Below are 18,225 nucleotides of genomic sequence, written 5' to 3'. Positions count from 1 at the left end.
CATGCTCAGCTGGTATTCAGTATTTAAGTTTGGCGTGACTAGTTTATTATTTGAGGCATGGAAATGAACCGCGCGAATCAAACAGGGACGATTGAAGGCATACAGCCCTTGAGGTATACGTGCCTTCTTTCGTTTCTTGCTTGCTCGCGCTGCTTACTTCTATTTGTCATCTGGTATTGCCGAAAACTTAGGACACCGTAATGAACAAGTAGGCGGAGGCAAATCGCCTAGTGCGATGTGGGCAGGTGTCATGAGGAGTGGTCTGCGTCTAGAAGCCTTTGTATAAACTTCTGACACATATTCCAGTAGTTTTAACTTTAACTGTGTTTACAAATAAGTTGAGGCGGGTTTACGGTTACTAAAGGTATTAATTGTAGTTTATTTGGACATGGTTATTAAAGATTTCTAAGCTGTTTATGTTTGCTCGTGCGTATCTTTGTTTCCTGAAATGTTGCAAACGTTCCACATACTGTATACGAAGAAATCGACAACAACCGAAGACAATCTTTTTTTTCCTTATAATTGCGGTGGTGCCGATTAAAGAAAGAATTGCTCGTCAGACTTTTTGTATACATAAGCAGTGCAAAAGAACGGATTATCATTGTTTACAGTTATTGAATTCTTTCATCTCGTTGGAAACGGACATATAGGTTTATTTCTGGAACGCTTCTATAATCTTTCGAACATGAAGCTTCCACCGCTTGATACTTAGAGTGAGTCTAATCTCGGGCGACTATGTTCACTGCCACGTAACATATCTTCCTTGATTGCATTAAAAATCCGTCTGTCATTCTAGCCTTCCGGCAAGGGACAGGGGAGAGTTAGTGCTGAGATGCGCCGACAGTTTGGACCAGCTACATATTGTGCGTTATGTGTTCACGCTCGAGCCCGCAGTTCAGTCTCTCAGGCCTTGCTTTGACCCCGAACAAAGCTACTCCACGCAAGATATTTCTTATAAATTTTCCTACGTGCTAAAACGCACCAATCATCCACTACGACTTTTTTTATTTCGCTCCAAAATATATTTTTAGGAAAAAACAAAAAAACAGTCACAGTCAACACTGGGGGTGGTAGACGTAATTTTTGAATAGTTTGGACAAACTTGTACAGAACCGCCAAGGAAAGATAAATCATGAATTACACGTGATATTTGTAAAACGTAATTCTCAGCTCACCTGACATACACAATATAGGCGTAATCCGTTTTCGCTTCTGCTAGAGACCTAGAATGAATCCCGGCGATGGAAGAGAAGGGAGCTTGCCGTGTTTGCAATCTCCTCGAGTGTTCCGTCTGAAGCGTCAATCGACGTAGGCGCCCGTTTCAAGAAGGCCAATATAAAACAATATAATAAATGAAACAAAGCAGACGGCTTGGAGAAGGTCGGTTTGTGATTGACATTCAACCAACAAGGAAGGAAGAAAAATAAGAAGCATAAAAGGAAAAGTGTTTGCCTCCCAACAAGCGTCGAAGGGAAGCAGTTCTTTTAACGCCTACTCGCACCAATCAGATAACGAATTCGTAGGTATCTTTTTTGGGAATGTATGGTGCATCGGAAGCTCCGATTGAGAGGGACATTCCAGGAGCTATTGCGACATGTTGTAATATGCGGCTTATACAAGGGAGAAGGTATGCCATGCGCATCAACATGGCCTCGAGCAACGACCCTCCCTGGCCATTCCGCATGCCCGTGTGACCGGCCTCAGCATCATCATCGCTTTCATCTTTGTTTTAACCGAAGGAAAGAGAAAGGCGGTGAGGAGTCGGCCGCTAAAGAATCTATAAAAGCAAAACCGGCTTATTTCGTGGGCAAGTGACGAACAGCCCTGTCGTTCTCGTCCTTCCCTTCTTGTTGTGAAGTGAAGCGATTCTTACGCCTTCGATTGTATTCTCTGACAAGGTCCTGAAGACATTTCCTTCCCCGTCACTGAAGACGACTTATAAGAGAATGAAGTGAATTCGCGCATTTGACATTGGGTAGCGGAGACGCCCGTCGTACGAGCTGATGGTTTACGAAAGAAGGATGGCGTCGCGGTTGTTCGTGCTCCAAACGCTTGTGCTGGCCAGTGTGGCACCGGTGCGAGCCGAGGTGGAGGCGCCTCCCGAGGTTCAGACGAGCTCGGGGTCACTGGTCGGAATGCGTTTGCGAAGTGAAAGCGGAGGAATCGATGCCTACTATGGAATTCCCTTCGCCGAGTCACCGATCGGTGAGCGGAGGTTCAAGAAGCCAGTGCCGGTGTCCCCTTGGAGAGGCGTCTTTCAGGCCAACCGCATGCATCCGGGCTGCGTGCAAACCAACTTCAGTATCGTCGAGGGTGCCCAGTTTGACATGTCGAACACGGACGAAGACTGCCTCAGGCTTAACATCTGGGCCCCCAAGAGGACCTGCCGTGGGGATGGTGCAGCCTGCGGTGGTTTGCTTCCCGTGTTCGTGTATATTTACGGAGGATTCTTCAGCTGGGGATCCAGTGCTTTTTTTCTATATGACGGGATTGAGTTTGCCGCCCGCGCAAATCTTATTTATGTCAGTTTTAATTATCGAGTCGGGATTATGGGGTTCTTGAACTCTTCCACTCCGGATGCACCAGGTAACATGGGCCTGTACGATCAACTTGAGGCCCTGCGGTGGATTCACAGGAACATCAAGTATTTCGGAGGGGATCCCAGTGCAATCACTCTTGCTGGTCACAGTGCGGGATCAATATCTGTTGGCTATCACGTGATGTCGAAAATGAGCGATGGCCTTTTTCAACGTGCCATAATGATTAGCGGCACTCCAAACTCGCTTTCTTACTCGGATAATAATGACCAAGGTACCATTTTTCGAGCTGTCTGCCGAATATTTAACTGCATCGATTTCCACAAGCCTTTCAAAACTCAGCTATCCGAATGCGTGACTTGTTTAAGAAAGATTGACGCTCACCGACTTAGTCAAGAAAGCGAAAAAGGTCTGGCTTTCAAGTATATCGCAGTTCTACCGAGGTACGGAGATTCGTTGTTGCCGAATAGTCCGCTCGAACTTGACAGCAAGAAGTTTCACGTGAAGGATGTTCTCATCGGTACGGTAAAGGATGACGGAGCATTTTTGCTTACGCAATTTCAGTCTCGCCTCAAATGGCTCAAAGGCCTAATAGACGGCCCCACTGTTATACGGGCTTTCCTGCAAAGCTTCTACAACATACGACCCGCCCAAAGCGCTCCACTTGCCGATGCTTACTTCAGTCAGACGGAAGGGCAGGAAGAAACCGAGGTTCTCATGACTCTGTCAACCGTTGTGTCGGACCTAGGGTTCAACTGCGCCACTGATGTTTTCGCCGATGCCGCAAACGACAAGAACGTGTCCGTGTTTCGATACTTGTTTGGACACAGACCGTCATTCAGCTTCTGGGAAAACTGGATCACAGTCACGCACAACGAAGAGCTCCCGTTCTTGCTCGGAACGGTGAGGATAGCTGGCACTGCCCTGAAGACCAAATATGGAGAGCCGTTCGCTGCAGTCCTCAAGGATTTAAAACCTAACCTCGAAGAGCTACGCTTCTCTGATGAGCTTATTCACACTGTCGCTGAATTCTGTCGAACAGGGTAAGTTTCATAAAAAGAAAATATATCGGACTTAATTTTTTTTTTATCAAAAAAAAAAAAAAAAGGTAAAGTTCGCGGTCAGCTGAGTCCCAGTCCGACGGCTCTGATCGCTGATAACAACACTGAGAAACGCAACAGCGTTTTCGTTTTTTACCACCTCGGGTTTTATACGCAATGTTTAAAACCCCATATATATGTTTTTTTTTGCGCATATTGCAATTACGGTTTGAAGGTATCGCTCCGCTTTCAAAGGTGTGAATTTGTTTTTGATAACATTACAATAGTCACTCGCAGCAAAACGCAATGCGTAATTTATTTCATTCACACGTCACGTCTCGCTTTTGTGATTTGCTGTTTCGAATTCTTTTCGGCTGATGCACCAATCTTACTGACTGTGGAACAACAATACAATGCTCAGGAATCGCATCGTTCTACGTTTTTTAAGGTGTCTGACTAAGCATTCCTATTATGTGAAAACGTATAGGAAATCTAATGCTAACGAAACTGAAATTATTTTGTAGCTCGCATCGTAGCATTCTGAATATTGTAAAAAACAAAACCTCATAACCCCCCCCCCCCCCCCCTTCCCCCCGGGGGATATTGTCCACAACGTTCATGAATGCAGAAGGGATGGCCGTTCCTCTGTGGATACGTTCATTGCGCTTGCGTTGCGAAAACACTCGCGCAACCCTGAGCCTTTTCATCCGTGCTTTCATTCAACTGTGCGCGCGCGCAACTTAAGAAACGGAGTATACGTTTCCCTTGTGTTTCACGGGTTTCGTCACGCAATAGTATTTCGCGTGGGGATGACCCTCTTACACTTACGAATATTATTTGTACTGCGCGTCTACTTTGCACTGTACTTTGCCCCCTAGCCATTTAAATATGTCGTATATGTACTGTGAAGCACCGAGTAGGGTCGTATACTTATTATGTTTTTGTTGACACGGTTTTGCGCTTTATACGAACTTCTCTCTTTCTCCTTGAGTTTTAATTGTCTGGTTTTACGTATTACTTTCTAAGCAAGCGAAACATGTACATACATAAAACTAAAATTTATGAAAGCGCCACTATTTTGTTGCTTGCGCGCGACTAAGAAAACGCGCGCTAAAGACTTTAAACAATAACAAAAAATGTCTTGTGTTTGTTCGTTATTTCAAAAAAAGTGATTTATAAAGAAACGTATTACAAAATATGCAAAAGTCAGCACTTATAAAAAAAAAAAAAGGAATATATTTTGCGGAAACGAGCACGCAGATTTCCGTTGAAAGTGGTAACTTCTCTGCGATCAGGAACTGGTATAATCTCTGGTATCGCCCGGAGGACATGTGGAGCATTAGCATCACGAGAGCGTGGAAATGCACGCGTGGCGGGTAGATTCTTGGCTTGATTCCGGAACAGTCGTTGTCACGTATACTCGACGTGCTGCCTTCCTCCGTCAAGGTTAAATCGTGCAGTCGCTGCTTTAATTTGCTTCAGTAATCCGCCGACCTTCGCTTCTCACGGCTCCCTAGTAAACTGGTTTGATTCTCCGTCGCGATATTTACGGCGGCGCTCTTTCCCAAAAGTGTTCCGTGCCTGAGAGAAACTATCCGAGTTCTGGGACGCACTGCTCTGCCTTTGACCTGAAACTCTTGGCCTTAGCGCTCTAGTCGCCCGGCCGGAGGAAATAGGGCTCCTCAGCTGGCGAGTTCGAGCAAAGTTAGTTTTCATCTGGGCGTTTTTGTTTTCTCTTCATTTCAAATTGATTTTAGCTCGTCTTAAATTGTTGAAATCTTCGCTTGAGGTGTTACGTAGTCCCGTGCACGTGATGCAGGGTTGTGGTCAAGGTCGTCCAAAACGTCTGGGGATAGGGCGAGAAGTGACTCGATCAATATCTTTTTTTTTTGCCTTGTTTCTTGCGGGGTTTTTTAAAGTTTCGGATGAATTTACGTGACAAGTAAGCTTCAGTAAGCTCTCCTGTGCCATCTTCGTCGCGTCATTAGTTCGGCTCATTTTACGATGCCTGGACGTTCGTCTCCTCTATATGTTGTGGTGAATAGACCGATCTCACTACGTGTTCTGCGGAGGCGTGTCGCCGCCATAACTTTAGACCACAGGAGGCAGGCGGCCGTGCACGCGAAGTCTCGTGCCTTCTCGTGCTCTACAGGCGCAGAGCTACAGCGAGGAGCTCTGCGCGTGCTGGAGCTCCAGTGCAGAGCTCCAGCACGTGCAGAAAGACTAAAGTTCTCCTGATGCATCGTGGCTGCGCTGGCGTAGTCAAACTGACTGATGAGATTGGTCTATTGAATCTATTGCAATTTATTTTCCAGATTTGCTTCCAACGAAACGCGCATGTAGTTAGCATCATAGTATGCTATGCAGATAGGGTTGTGCCATTGTTAGTGGGATAATATCCTAGGCTGAATATTTTGATGGTTTCTATAAAAAGTAGGGGCATGCCAAATGATTCCAATATCGGTGCTCTTTTTCCTTAGACTTTCCCGCATTACTCCTAATCTACATAGCTCGTGGTTCTGTGTCCCCCTTCTTTTATGCAGCCTATACGACCTGCAAGTTCCTCTGCTCTTTGCTCCCCACGTGCGTGTGTTTACCCCCCAAACGTGGCACGTGCTTTGTTTACCCCTGACCTCAACCAATGGTTTCGCCCGCTTGACTGCCTCGCGTTCCTTGCGTTCCGATGCACGAAAGGCGCATTTTGGAACACTTGCTTATGGTTCCATCACGGATGATCGAGCATCTATCGAATAACCCCAAAAGTGCCTGCGGAATGAACCGCATGTAGTAAAGCGGTACCTGGAACGTTTCTCAGACTGGTACGTTTACCGCGTTTTTAATGTACCCTCTTGCATTTCCTCCTTGTGACATCAGGAATGAAAATATTGCGACGCGCAGCAATCCTTCCTGTGACACAGCAAGGGGGGGGGGGGGGGGGGGTAGATGCGTAAATTTTGTTGCATAGTTTGCTGTGCAGCTGTCCAGCAAACGGAGACTACAGCAGTCACGGGTGGAGCCAGGAGCCCTTACGATCGGCTTGCCTCGGTTGGCGTTTCTAAAAACCGATCACCAGAATCACGACAATCCTTAGAATTTCCCACAGGTTCCTAAAGCGTACCTTGTGGCCGCTAGAGGGAAAGGGGAGGGGGGCATTTTGATCTATGCTTAATATGGAACACTGAGCGCACCAGTCGAAGACGCGTTGTAAGTATGTAATTAGTTATGTTTAATGGTATTCGGATTTGTTTCAGCAGGGCAAGCTGATGTCGACGTCACTATAGCCGTGTCGCCGGCCAAATGTCCGAGCTCTTTTTCTCACTGATGTTTTTTGTCATTCTTTCTAATTGCAGCCTGTTTTGATCATTCTGGGGAAAAAATTATTCTACGTAAAATATGTGCCAAAACTTTGAAGGGAAGCCAACCAAATTGGGTAAATATTGGGGGCGCCGTCAAATTTAACAGACAGCGGTCACGTTACCCGAATCGGTCCCTTTTTATGTCACAATTTTTCTACATAGTCAAAACTATAACGTATTAAAAAAAAGCAAGCTGTTTCTTTTTTTTTTTTTTTTTACGTGAACAGAAGGTGAGAAGTTTAATAAAGCTATTTGCCGTTTCTAATATTCTCTGAAAACCTAAAGGACAGACGACTCAACGTGATTTACTGTTTGTTTTGCAGTAAGCCAAAGATCCCCAAGACAGACCAAGACTGGCCCAAATACACCAAGGAGGACAAGGCATACGTCATCTTGAAGCCCAACGACTACAGCGTCGCCCATGGACCGAGGTCCAAGAAGTGCCACCTCTGGGAGCCATACCTTGTGAAGAGGTGAGTGCAACATTATTTCCTCAGGACTATTTATTGCCTATAAACAGCCGAGAAACGTGCCGTTTTTGAAACAACTTGGTGAGGAAAGTTTTATCGTGAAATTTCCGGAAGTGATAGTCCCATTGGGAGTGTGAAAGACAAAAGACCCTTCAGGCGCTTCGGAACCCATCTCAGGACGGAGGTTCGGAAGTTGAGCATTTGCCACACTGAAAGAAAAACAAAAGGTGCATTTTGAAGAGGTCTACAGCGCAATTGATTTTAAACTCTTTATCCTGACGGCTATCATTTTGTTCCGAGTGGATGTGGCACAACTGTATCAAGCTAGTCGAACCATTTATCCGGTTTATTAAAAAGAACAAAAAAACCTTATTCAGTATGGTTAACTTATAGTAAAGCTATATTTTAGAAGAGTTTCATATTCAGTCAAAAGAAGCAATAAACATATCTCGGGGTATACAGGTTCTTCGTGCTAAGAATGTTATAAATATTGTTCATCCGTTTAACAAAAAAATGAAGCTTTTTATGATATCGCTTTTTTAATTTTGTTTTCATTTTGTAATCACTGTAAGTGTAACAACGATGAAATATATCACTTAGGCAACATAAAGCAAAAAAAAAAAGTATCAGGTAAAACCATGGCGCGCTCATTAGCAACTGATCGGGGACTAGAATGGCTCTGATTTGTTTCTATTCTGTCCACAGTCACATATTTCTAAACTGTATGTGCGGAATTACGGTTCCATAATTGTAAAACCAAGCTAATAAAGATTGTGAGAAAAATACGTCTATGTTTAGCTACAAAATGGTTGGGTAAAAGTAAGTCATTAGTTGTTTATAGAGCAGGAGGTTAGTCTGCCAAAAACATGGCGACACTGTTACTCAGTGTAGATGAGAAATTTAGCCAGTGCAGTACAACTGCTTGCCTGGGGTCTTTAGCTTGCATCACGCAGTAGTGATACACGACCGCACGCCGATACGATGCCCATCCATATCGAGATGGGTAGGGATGGGGACTGAACCCAGGATCTTTGGGTTCCGCAGAGCGAGCTTTGGCTCCACGTGCTACTAGTTGGGGCATTACACACTAGAAGCGCTAAAAGACAAGAACTGAGTAAAGACGACGACAACACAAAGCGCCTAGTAGTGTCGTCGTCTTTGCTCCGTCCATTTATTTTGGCACTTTTAGTTCCTATGATAACTTGTTTAGCGATATTATTTTTTTGGATCTCAGTATAAAACAATTTGAGATAGCGTACACCGCTTAATTTGAGCGTTTTATTATTTTTAGTATGTTTTTACACCTAATTTATCAAAGAGCAGATAGCGCTATTTACGGTGGTTAATGCATGATTATTTTTATTTAAGCAGATTTAACGGAAGAGCTTGATTCTCCTACCTTGATGTATATAAAGTCTATATACATCAAGTATATATTCATTAAAAAATACCCTATAAACTCCACTAATTGGCGAATCTTCTAGATGCGTACTTGATGTCCAGCTTCTTGGGGGTACCATTTCTACGAACCTCGAGCCGTTTACCACCCATCAATTTTCAAGGTTGAGTTGTCCCTTCTATAAAATAAAACGGCTGAATTTTCTGCCAATACCTTCCTACTCAATCGAGTTTCATCACTGGTTTCCTAACCGCTTACGCTATAAACTCTCTTCCGGCGCGGGTATCATGACAGAAGTACATCTCGGAGGTACAGTTCTCTGCCCAAAGTGCCTGGCCGGACAGGTTGAGGCCCAGCCTCCTGTTTTAATGAGAGGTCGTTCGCCTAAACGACCCTGCTCACTGCTCTCTCACCTGTAAATCTTGTCCCAGGAAACAAGCTCCAACGTCTCCCGCCCCGAAGCCCAAGCCCACTCCCAAGTGGATTCCAGAGAAGCGCCCCAGCAAACCCCTCCGGCCTATCGACAACGTCATCGATTCCGCGGCCACGACGCTGCCCGTGTCCCAAGCGCTCGGCGCCGTCTCCCTACTGCTCTCCTTCGCCCTATCAAGATCTCAGTTCTTGTAACCGGAGGACACGTCCTTCTGGAGATTATGTCACCATTGTCCTTGTCTTGCCAGGCGCAGGTTTGGCGCAAGACACACGCTGAGCTTAGCAGAGGACGCCTAACCTGTAAATGACGTTCGAAACGTGTATGTTTACAAGAATACAATCGAGTGATTATGAATGGAAAATGACAAAATTCTGGATTCAGCCTGTGCTGCCTTATTTTTGGTATGGCAGTCGAATGATTTCCACTGTGAACTACCTTTGATGGCTTCATGGGTACTACAGTTTTAAGCTGCCGTCATCTCAATAAGTTGAAGAGTTCTTATTCTTTTGTTTTGTAATATTGTTCGAGCTCATGGGATTTGAATACCAATTATGATCCGTAAGGTAAAAAAAAAAAAAAAAAAAAATTAATATAGGGTGTTTTGGTATGTGTCATATTTTGAAGTATCTATAGTTGAGATAACACATATAATAAAGTCTTAGTGGTTATAAAACCATGTCAGATGGGAATCAGAGTCGTAATTTATTTCAGCACTTTTGGTAGAATGAAAAGCAACATTGAGCAAATATTTTCAAACAAAACAGGGAGATGAAAACGGGAGTCACCTAAAAACGTGTGTTTCTAATTAGAATTATATTACGCCTATGCACCGTAATTCATGCTCAGTTCATCCAAAACGTGGGAAAATACCTTTAAACCACAACTCAAATTGCAGATTTTCTGTGAGCAGCGTCGCTGCGACGTCGAACTTCCACTTCTAGGAGCAACAATACATCTGTAGCGGGTAATCAAGAAAGGGGAGGAGTAAAAAAAAGTCGAGTGAGCGTAAGAAGGTGAATCTTGTGAAAGTAATGAACTTGAAGTGTAAGCTTGAGCTCATTGGTGTTCATATTGTCAGATATTTAATGACGGTATCGCGCTTTTGGAAGAAATTGTGACATTTGCCACCAGGCATCCAGAACTGTTACCTTTCTCTAGGGCAGCCATTAATTTTTTTTTTATTTTTGGGAACGAACATTAGGGAATATTATCGCAGGTTTTTTCATCGTGTTTTGTCTACACCAGGTAGCTTACACCCTTTCTGTGTGAAGTCAAGGTTCATTTGGTATTTTAAGCTGATATAGGATGTCTAAAGCAGATATCACTGTTGGGTTTATTGCTCAAAACGTTTATTATGTGGTCTTTTGTTTTTAATTCTTGGTGCATTTTTGTTTTAGAAACAAGGTATATGTCTCTATTTAACCTGTATATGGCCCACAGATAGTGCACGCCCAAGATAGAAGATTCGCTTGCCCCGCGCGTTGTCTGTTTCTGTACACGTAGAAGAGACCAGATAAGCTTCTAAGACGTGCTAAAAATTATGCGCTGCTTTTGCTGCCTCTCTCAGGAAACTCATGTGGCCCAACGTGAACAAATGGTTTTGTTAAAACCGCGTTCGTAAACTTTTGGAATTTCTCTATCTTCTGAGTGAGGCACAGTTTAGCATTTTAGCATGAGCGAAGATTTGTGTCTGGTTCCGTTGAAGTTCTTTTCTTTTCACAATGATTACTGTTGTGTATATTTCATTCTCCTTCGCTCTGAAGCCTTTTTTTTTGTCTGTTCGCAACTATCAAGGTCGATGCTACACCATAATTAAAAAATGGTTGAATGTTATTGCTTTTTATCAAGCAGAACATCAAGCATTTTCCGTTTGTGCGTACCTGCTTTCAAAGGGAGCATTTCTTTTGTACATATTTATTTTTCTTCATCGAGGAAACGTGAAGCGATTAATTCGTTTTACGAAGCAGTGTATGAATGCGGCCCATCGAGTGCGTGAATTCAATATTGTATGCTATCGTGCTGTATATTTGTTACACGTCTCAAAGTTTACTGCGTTGACCCGAGCATATATAGAGGTTACGTGAAAATTTAGTGTACGTCTTGTGGGAATGGTGTTCTTCATTCCATTAAAGGAATTGTAAATAGTAGGTAACTCGCTAATAAAAATACATTTTGGTAATATGGCTTTTGTACCGTTTTCTCTGTTCACCTTTTTACGGACTCTGGTTCGGAACAGCAATACTATTTTCAGTATATGTTATCGCAGCGAGTAATAGGGTTCATGAAAGAAGGTAGCACAAAACTTGCATAGTTCTTTTCCAATAGCTTTTCTTCAATGCTGAAGTGTGAAGAGTAAAGACGGAAATCAATGAAGGATTGATTGATTGATTGATTGAAACGTTTATTTAAACGACCACGCCTCTGGCTTGTGGGCCTCATGTGGCGTGGGGGAATGAAGGAAACAGAATTACCTCATATTTATAGCTCACTTCACAAAAATTTCAAATATACATACATTTATAATAAGCCGGGTTTGAAACATTCCACAATATACACTTCCCATACATTCCCAGGTGTCGATTGGTAGGCTCTGAAAGATCCCGTTAGGACATCCCGAGAGAATAGTCGCTCAAATTCCTCTCACAACTAGGCACGTTCACACAAGGAGTAACTTCTTTTACAATCTATTACATACTTAGGACAAAAAAGTCCAGGAAGGAGTTCGATATAATATAACTACTTTGTAACACAAGAGATTTCGGAATCAGAATCTTCGACATGTAATTAATTGTGGAATAAAAGAGAAAAATTATTTACGAACTCAAGTACTTATCGGCTGGATAAAAGTAAGTTTCAATGGGCCCCGGTGTATTTTTTGTTTTTAAACATTGGGGCGAACAAGGTAAGGGTTCAGTGAATGTCTCTGGTAATGTCCGGTTTCTGTTGGAAGGTAGGATTCACACATCGTTTTCATTGTTTTCCTGAACAACCCTAGTATAATAGTGGTAGAGATAACAGATGAAAAATTCCAAAATTTTAAACGCTATAGAAGCCGCTCAATGCAGAGAACTTATTAAGACCACCAAAAATATACTATAGGCTTTTAACAGAAGAAAGGATCGTGGCATTTTTTTTAAATTATTAACGTACAGTCATGGAGATAATGAATAGCCCCACGCGAGTGGGCTTCTTTTTCTGGAGAGCGCTTGCCAGGTGGCTGATAACTCGAATGCCATTTACAACGAATGACATTTGTGCGATCGGCGAATCAGCTCGCACTCAGTCGCGCGTGGAATGCGCTACGCCCGGAGTGTCGCGTGCTGATTGGCCGTCCGCTCAAATATCATTAGTTGTAAATGGCATTCGAGTTCACTCTAAAAAAAGTCTGTGCGTCTACTTTCACGCACAACACTCGGAGAACCAATGAACGCAACTTACGGAGGCAGCTCAGCGAATGACGATGCAGAAACATATGTTTAGACCAATGAACGCAGAGTGAGTTGTGACATTAAGCAATGCAAGTGTGACGTTTTGCATTGATTAATGTCAAAACTAAGACTGCGTTTTTTTTAATTACAGTAATTGAATCACTGTAATTAAGTTACTTTTTCGTAATTTAAAACTGTAATTAAGTTACTTTTTCGTAATTTAAAACTGTAGCTAATTACTTCCGGCGAAAAGGAATTGTAATTGTAACGTAATTGCAATACTTTCTAGCGTCAGTAACTGCAAAATTTCGGGCACAATTACAATCACTTTTGCAAGACTTTGTGGCGCCGGCGGAATCTCTCTGAAAGCCACAACGCTCGCGCAAGCGGCCTAGCGCTCGGTGACACACTCGCACACATAGACACGCATGCACACACACGCACAACAAAAATAGCGTCGCGTTGTTTGTGGTTTTGTTGCTTACACTGCGGGCTGAGAGACAATCTTCTTTGGAGCCTACCTCAACGGCACCGCTTGGCGCCGTCTGCGGTGCGAGCAGAAAATAATAGCGTAAACATGCCAAAATATTGAAAGAAACAAAATTGAGCTTCAGCCTTCAGTCGAGATTGGTGATTTTAATTGTCTATGAATTTTTTTCTTTTCAGTTTTTTACGTCCGTCTTTTGGTACTGAGGCATATTTGTTTCTTTGTATTCTTTTCATGTTTATTTCCTTTTGGTTATACTTCGAATATTTTTTTACATAAGCATTTTGGAGACTGACCTTGCACCCGTGGATCTGGCGCCCCGATTCGGTTCTAATATATTTTTGAGCCATTATAAAGCCAACTCAATGGAAACAATTTACTATAACATGATGACTATATGTAAATGTGGTTGTATTAGCTCGTGTGGATTATAGTTTTACATTAACATCAATAAAATATTCACATATGACTAAATGTCGCATTTCTATTTGCCTCACTAACAATAGTGTGTCAGCCCAATTTTCTTCAGCGATCCGGCGTCTTCAAGGATATGAACTAATTAACTATTCGCCACTGAAAATATAATAACGTAGGAGATCATTGCCTCAAACTGTCGTTCTATCATTAATTTAACAGAATTCATAAAAGTAAAGTACAATACGTGACATTTATGCAGCGATGCTTAAGTCAAACATTGGGGCAAGAAATGAAGAAATACGTTGCATTCTATACAACTCGTTTAAACTTATATGACCCAAGTCGGGTCACGCTCAGAAATAAGTAATTGTTAAGTAATTGCATTACTCTTTAAAAGTAATTTATAGTTGTAATAAATTGCTTTTCACGTAGTAGTAATTGTAATTGTAGTTAAACAGCTTCTGGAGCAAAGTAATTGTAATTGTAATTAAACTGCATTTTGGAAGTAATTTACCCATGTATGGACCGCGGGGACAGAGGCGCAGTTGATAAGGCACTTCGCGTTGACCATGAGCTTCCCTTATATGCTTCACATTGACGGGTCCTGATGTCAGCACAAAAAAAAAAAGAAAAAAGAGGAAAATTTTTTCCTTGTGTGGAGCTATTTAGAATCTGCATATTCGTACATAATAATTGCAAACAGGTTCTTTCAATGCCAAAGTAAATTAAAAACGAAAACCTTATTTTCCTAAAATCTACCTAAAGTAGCAAACTATTGTGAACAACGGCCACTCCCTTCCGCTCCGAACTGGAAGTTGTCGAATAAAAAAATAATACAAGTTATCTTATGAACGTCGAGATGGGACGTTTAGAGATTATAGTTCGGGGACTCTACTCGGCTCGGGATGTCGATCCACGATATGGTGGCTTTTTTCCGGCATTTCACTCGCAGTGTCGGCATTCGGCAGGCGCCTGCGTGATATTAGGCAGTTTTAGAATAGGGGGCCCCAACGTTAGAGGACCCTTAAGAAATAAGGGCTCACGAGTGCGCATGCGCCGAACAGGAGCTATCTCTTGGTTAGCGTGCGCACCAAACGACCCATTCCCACTAGAGCGGCAAACAGAAACAGCCGACACCAACATGCCTCAAACATGTGCAGCATGCACAACATGGTGCCTTTGGCGCTGCATGCATCTCTTGGTGATCGTAAAATACGCTCGAGTGATTGCAATCCTGTAAAAGCTCCATTCCCGTGCTTTCTGAACGCATCTGGGGCTCGTCGGTATCGGTTGTTTTAGAGCGCAGCTCTTAGGGGCCCGTTCCCGGCTTGAGCGGCGTCGGCGTCGGCGTCGGCGTCGCCGTCGGCGTCGGCGTCGGCGTCGGCGTCGGCGTAACCGCAACCCTCGTAACCCTCGTGAGGGTTACGAGGGTTACGAGGGTTAATCTCATGAGGGTTACCCTCACGAGGATCACGAGGGCCACGAGGGTTACTTACGTAACCCTCAAAAGGGTTACGTAAGGGTTACGTGAGGGTTACGTAACCCTCAAAAGGGTTACCTTCACGAGGGTTACCCTCACGAGGGTTACTTACCCTTGTAACCCTCACGAGGGTTACGAGGGTTAGTAACCCTCGTGAGGGTAACCCTCGTGAAGGTAACCCTTTTGAGGGTTACGAGGGTTAGTAACCCTCGTGAGGGTAACCTTCACGAGGGTTACCCTCACGAGGGTCACGAGGGTTATGAGAGTTACCCTCACGAGGGTTACTCACCCTCGTAACCCTCACGAGGGTTACGAGGGTTAGTTACCCTCACGAGGGTCACGAGGGTTATGAGAGTTACCCTTACGAGGGTCACGAGAGTTACCCTCACGAGGGTCACGAGAGTTGCCCTCACAAGGGTTACTAGGGTTACCCTCACGAGGGTCACGATGGTTACCCAGGTCGTGACCCCCCCTGGGGTCACGTGACCTGGGGATACCCCCCGAGGTCACGTGACCCCCCGTTGACGTCATAGGCACTGATGACGTCGTCAGTGACGTCACTGATGACGTCACCGGCATCCGCATCGTCATCGTCATCATCACTGATGACGTCATTAGTGACGTCACTGATGACGTCACCGGCATCCGCATCGTCATCATCATCACTGATGGCGTCATCAGTGACGCTACTGATGACGTCATCGGTATCGTCACGTGGCCCCAGGTCACGTGACCCCCCGACGTCACGTGACGCCCCAAGGTCACGTGACTCCCACAAGGTCACGTGACCCACAAGGTCCCGTGACCCCCAAGGTCACGTGACCCCCCCGCCCCCCGAGGTCACTTGACCCACCCCCCAGTACCCTTCCCTCCTCCTCCTCAAGAGCTGCGCTCTAATTCGGCGTTACAGGGAGTTGTAAACGGCTTTCATTTTTCCTTGTCACTCTAGTTGGACAAGGGTATGCAGAATTCGCGAGACAATAGCAATGCAGGGCGGCGCCACGCATTGCTCGCTTCAGAAATAAATCACTATGGTCGCTGCACTCTTAGACACGTTCATCGGTAATTAATGGTACAAATGGTATTCGCTTTGCATTAACTTGCTTAAATCCCAAAGTATGAGCGATGATCTCGCCCCGTTTTCTAGACCGTCTTCTAATTCTGGCCGTTCTTAAGAGGATATTGCAACTGAATCCACCCTTTTCCGGCCTTGCCGGTTCCAGGTTATAAAACTTACGTTTTGTCAGGCCGGATTTGACTGGGTAGAAAACAAGACATCCATTTTGGTAGACGCGAGCAACGCCGTGCGATTCCCGGTGTGCTTGAACGATGCCAAAGCGCTGTGTTGCGTTTGAATGTCGGAATTGGCACCGGCCGGTTTAGGGGACGACCTTGGTAGAAGAGCGGCTTGGGTTCCCGCGGTGGGGGGGTTGGCATGTCAGGCGCTTCAAATGCTTGAAAGGCAAATAAGCATACCTGACTACTGTCAACGACTTAGTTTTCACAAGGAGCTAATCTTCGAGAACTTTTGAACTTATTACAGCGAACAATAGATCCCTCGAATATATTACTCCATGGTAAAAAATACATAGCAAGCCACTCCTAATCGCAAAATTGTTTGCCCGCGAAATTTACCCGAAATTCGCGGAATATTGAGCCCGCAGAAATAAAGTCATCTACAAATTAAATGAATTGATCTGTCACGAAGTGAGCTCCTCACTTCGTCACATGTCAATCTCTTTAATCGCACCGCAGAAAAGCACCCTAGAAAGTTGCGTGATTACAATACCACTTTATTAGACCGGAAAATCATCGCTTCACAAATATCACTCAGACTTTGTGCGGACTGGTTTCGCTGCACCAATATTACTCAGGCTTTGTGCCGACTGAGTTCGCTGACACGAAACAATGACTATCTCGATCTCTACGAGCGATGCAAAGATCGAACGTCTTACAAAGTTAGGAAGTGACGGCTACTAAGGCCGCCTATGACGATCCCGGCTCTTTTCAAGAACCGCGCCGATACCGTGTACGGCACTTTTTCATCGACGGAAAGCAGAGGCCCCGTACGAGGCATATTCCCGAGATGTCAGATATTTTCCACCTGACTTTGCGGACGTAACCCACTTTCTTAAAAGCCCATCCTCGGTGGACCTGTCACAGCGAGTCCGTCTTGTGGTGCGGCTATCGCCACACTTCGTCTTGCGAGAGGCCCACGATCTGCTGTGGCTTCTCAACCTGGCCGTCGGGCTGAAGATGGGACGGGACGTCCTCGGCCATCCTCAGTAGACGGCAAAAAGTATCAGAGCCACAAAAACTAAACATAAAACCAACGTACTGCTAAACGAACTTAGCGACGTGCAGAGATGAAGGCTAATGGCGCCCTTGTTTTGCAATCAAGAAATCATCGAACTCAGTAAAAATCAGGTTCCAGTATCTGCCAATAGGTGGCGCCACATCCGGGGCTAGGTTGCGCAAGTCGCCGCCCAATTCAGAGGGTTCAACCGCATCCACCCATCCATTCATTCAGGGTGGATTAAACCAAAATAGGAATTTTTTACGATTTCAGGTGACGCTGCAGGTCTCCTTACCCTAAGGTAACTGTATAGGCACTGCTTGCAGAGCCTGTACGGTAGCTGTAACTGTAAGATAGAGTTGTTCCTTTCCTCAGCCTATCTCTGGACGCTTGACGTAGAAACAGAGCTGGATGGGGGGGGGGGGGGGGGGGGGGGGGGGGGGTTTAGTTCTTTTCGTCTTAGGCAGGGAACGAAAAAAAAAAAAAAAAGCACGGGAATGAAGACTGCTGGAGTAAGAGGTTAAGAGTTGAGGGGAAAATGCGCCTACCTCCTCCACTTTAGCAGCGAAAACGCTGGAGGAGAGGTCGCCTCCACTGCAGCGTTCGCTTTGCTGAAGTGGAAAGAGGTGGGAGGCGTTTCGCTGAGCTTTGAACCTGTAACCGAATATAGTTGGCTCTAATTCACACTAAGGATATATGCCAAAAAAAAAAAGGACAAGAAGATGAGTAGCACACAGGACAGGGAATGACTTTCAATTGATATTTAATAGAATACATGCACGCGTATTCTAATCAATTTTAATTAAAAGTTATGCCCTCTCCTGCGTACTATCTATCTTCTTGTCTTGGTTTTTTTTTTTCTGGCGTTTATTTATCCTTATT

General features: G+C 44.4%; 1 protein-coding gene across 1 annotated transcript in view; it reads left to right on the top strand.

The window, feature by feature from the left end:
- The window catches only part of LOC8033146 (acetylcholinesterase-1), a 96,382-nt gene extending 84,964 nt beyond the window's left edge, over nt 1–11,418 (top strand). Inside the window, exons 2-3 of the mRNA XM_029990711.4 lie at nt 7,257–7,406; nt 9,234–11,418. Of these exons, the coding sequence (XP_029846571.3) occupies nt 7,257–7,406; nt 9,234–9,429 (346 nt within the window). The 3' untranslated portion in view covers nt 9,430–11,418. The remainder of the gene's footprint in view (nt 1–7,256; nt 7,407–9,233) is intronic.
- The last annotated feature ends 6,807 nt before the right edge of the window (nt 11,419–18,225 follow it).

The sequence above is a fragment of the Ixodes scapularis genome, unplaced genomic scaffold (genome assembly GCF_016920785.2).
Source record: "Ixodes scapularis isolate PalLabHiFi unplaced genomic scaffold, ASM1692078v2 PGA_scaffold0__279_contigs__length_252992795, whole genome shotgun sequence".
NCBI classification, from domain to species: Eukaryota; Metazoa; Arthropoda; class Arachnida; order Ixodida; family Ixodidae; genus Ixodes; species Ixodes scapularis.
This window is presented reverse-complemented; position numbering and strand designations above follow the sequence as displayed.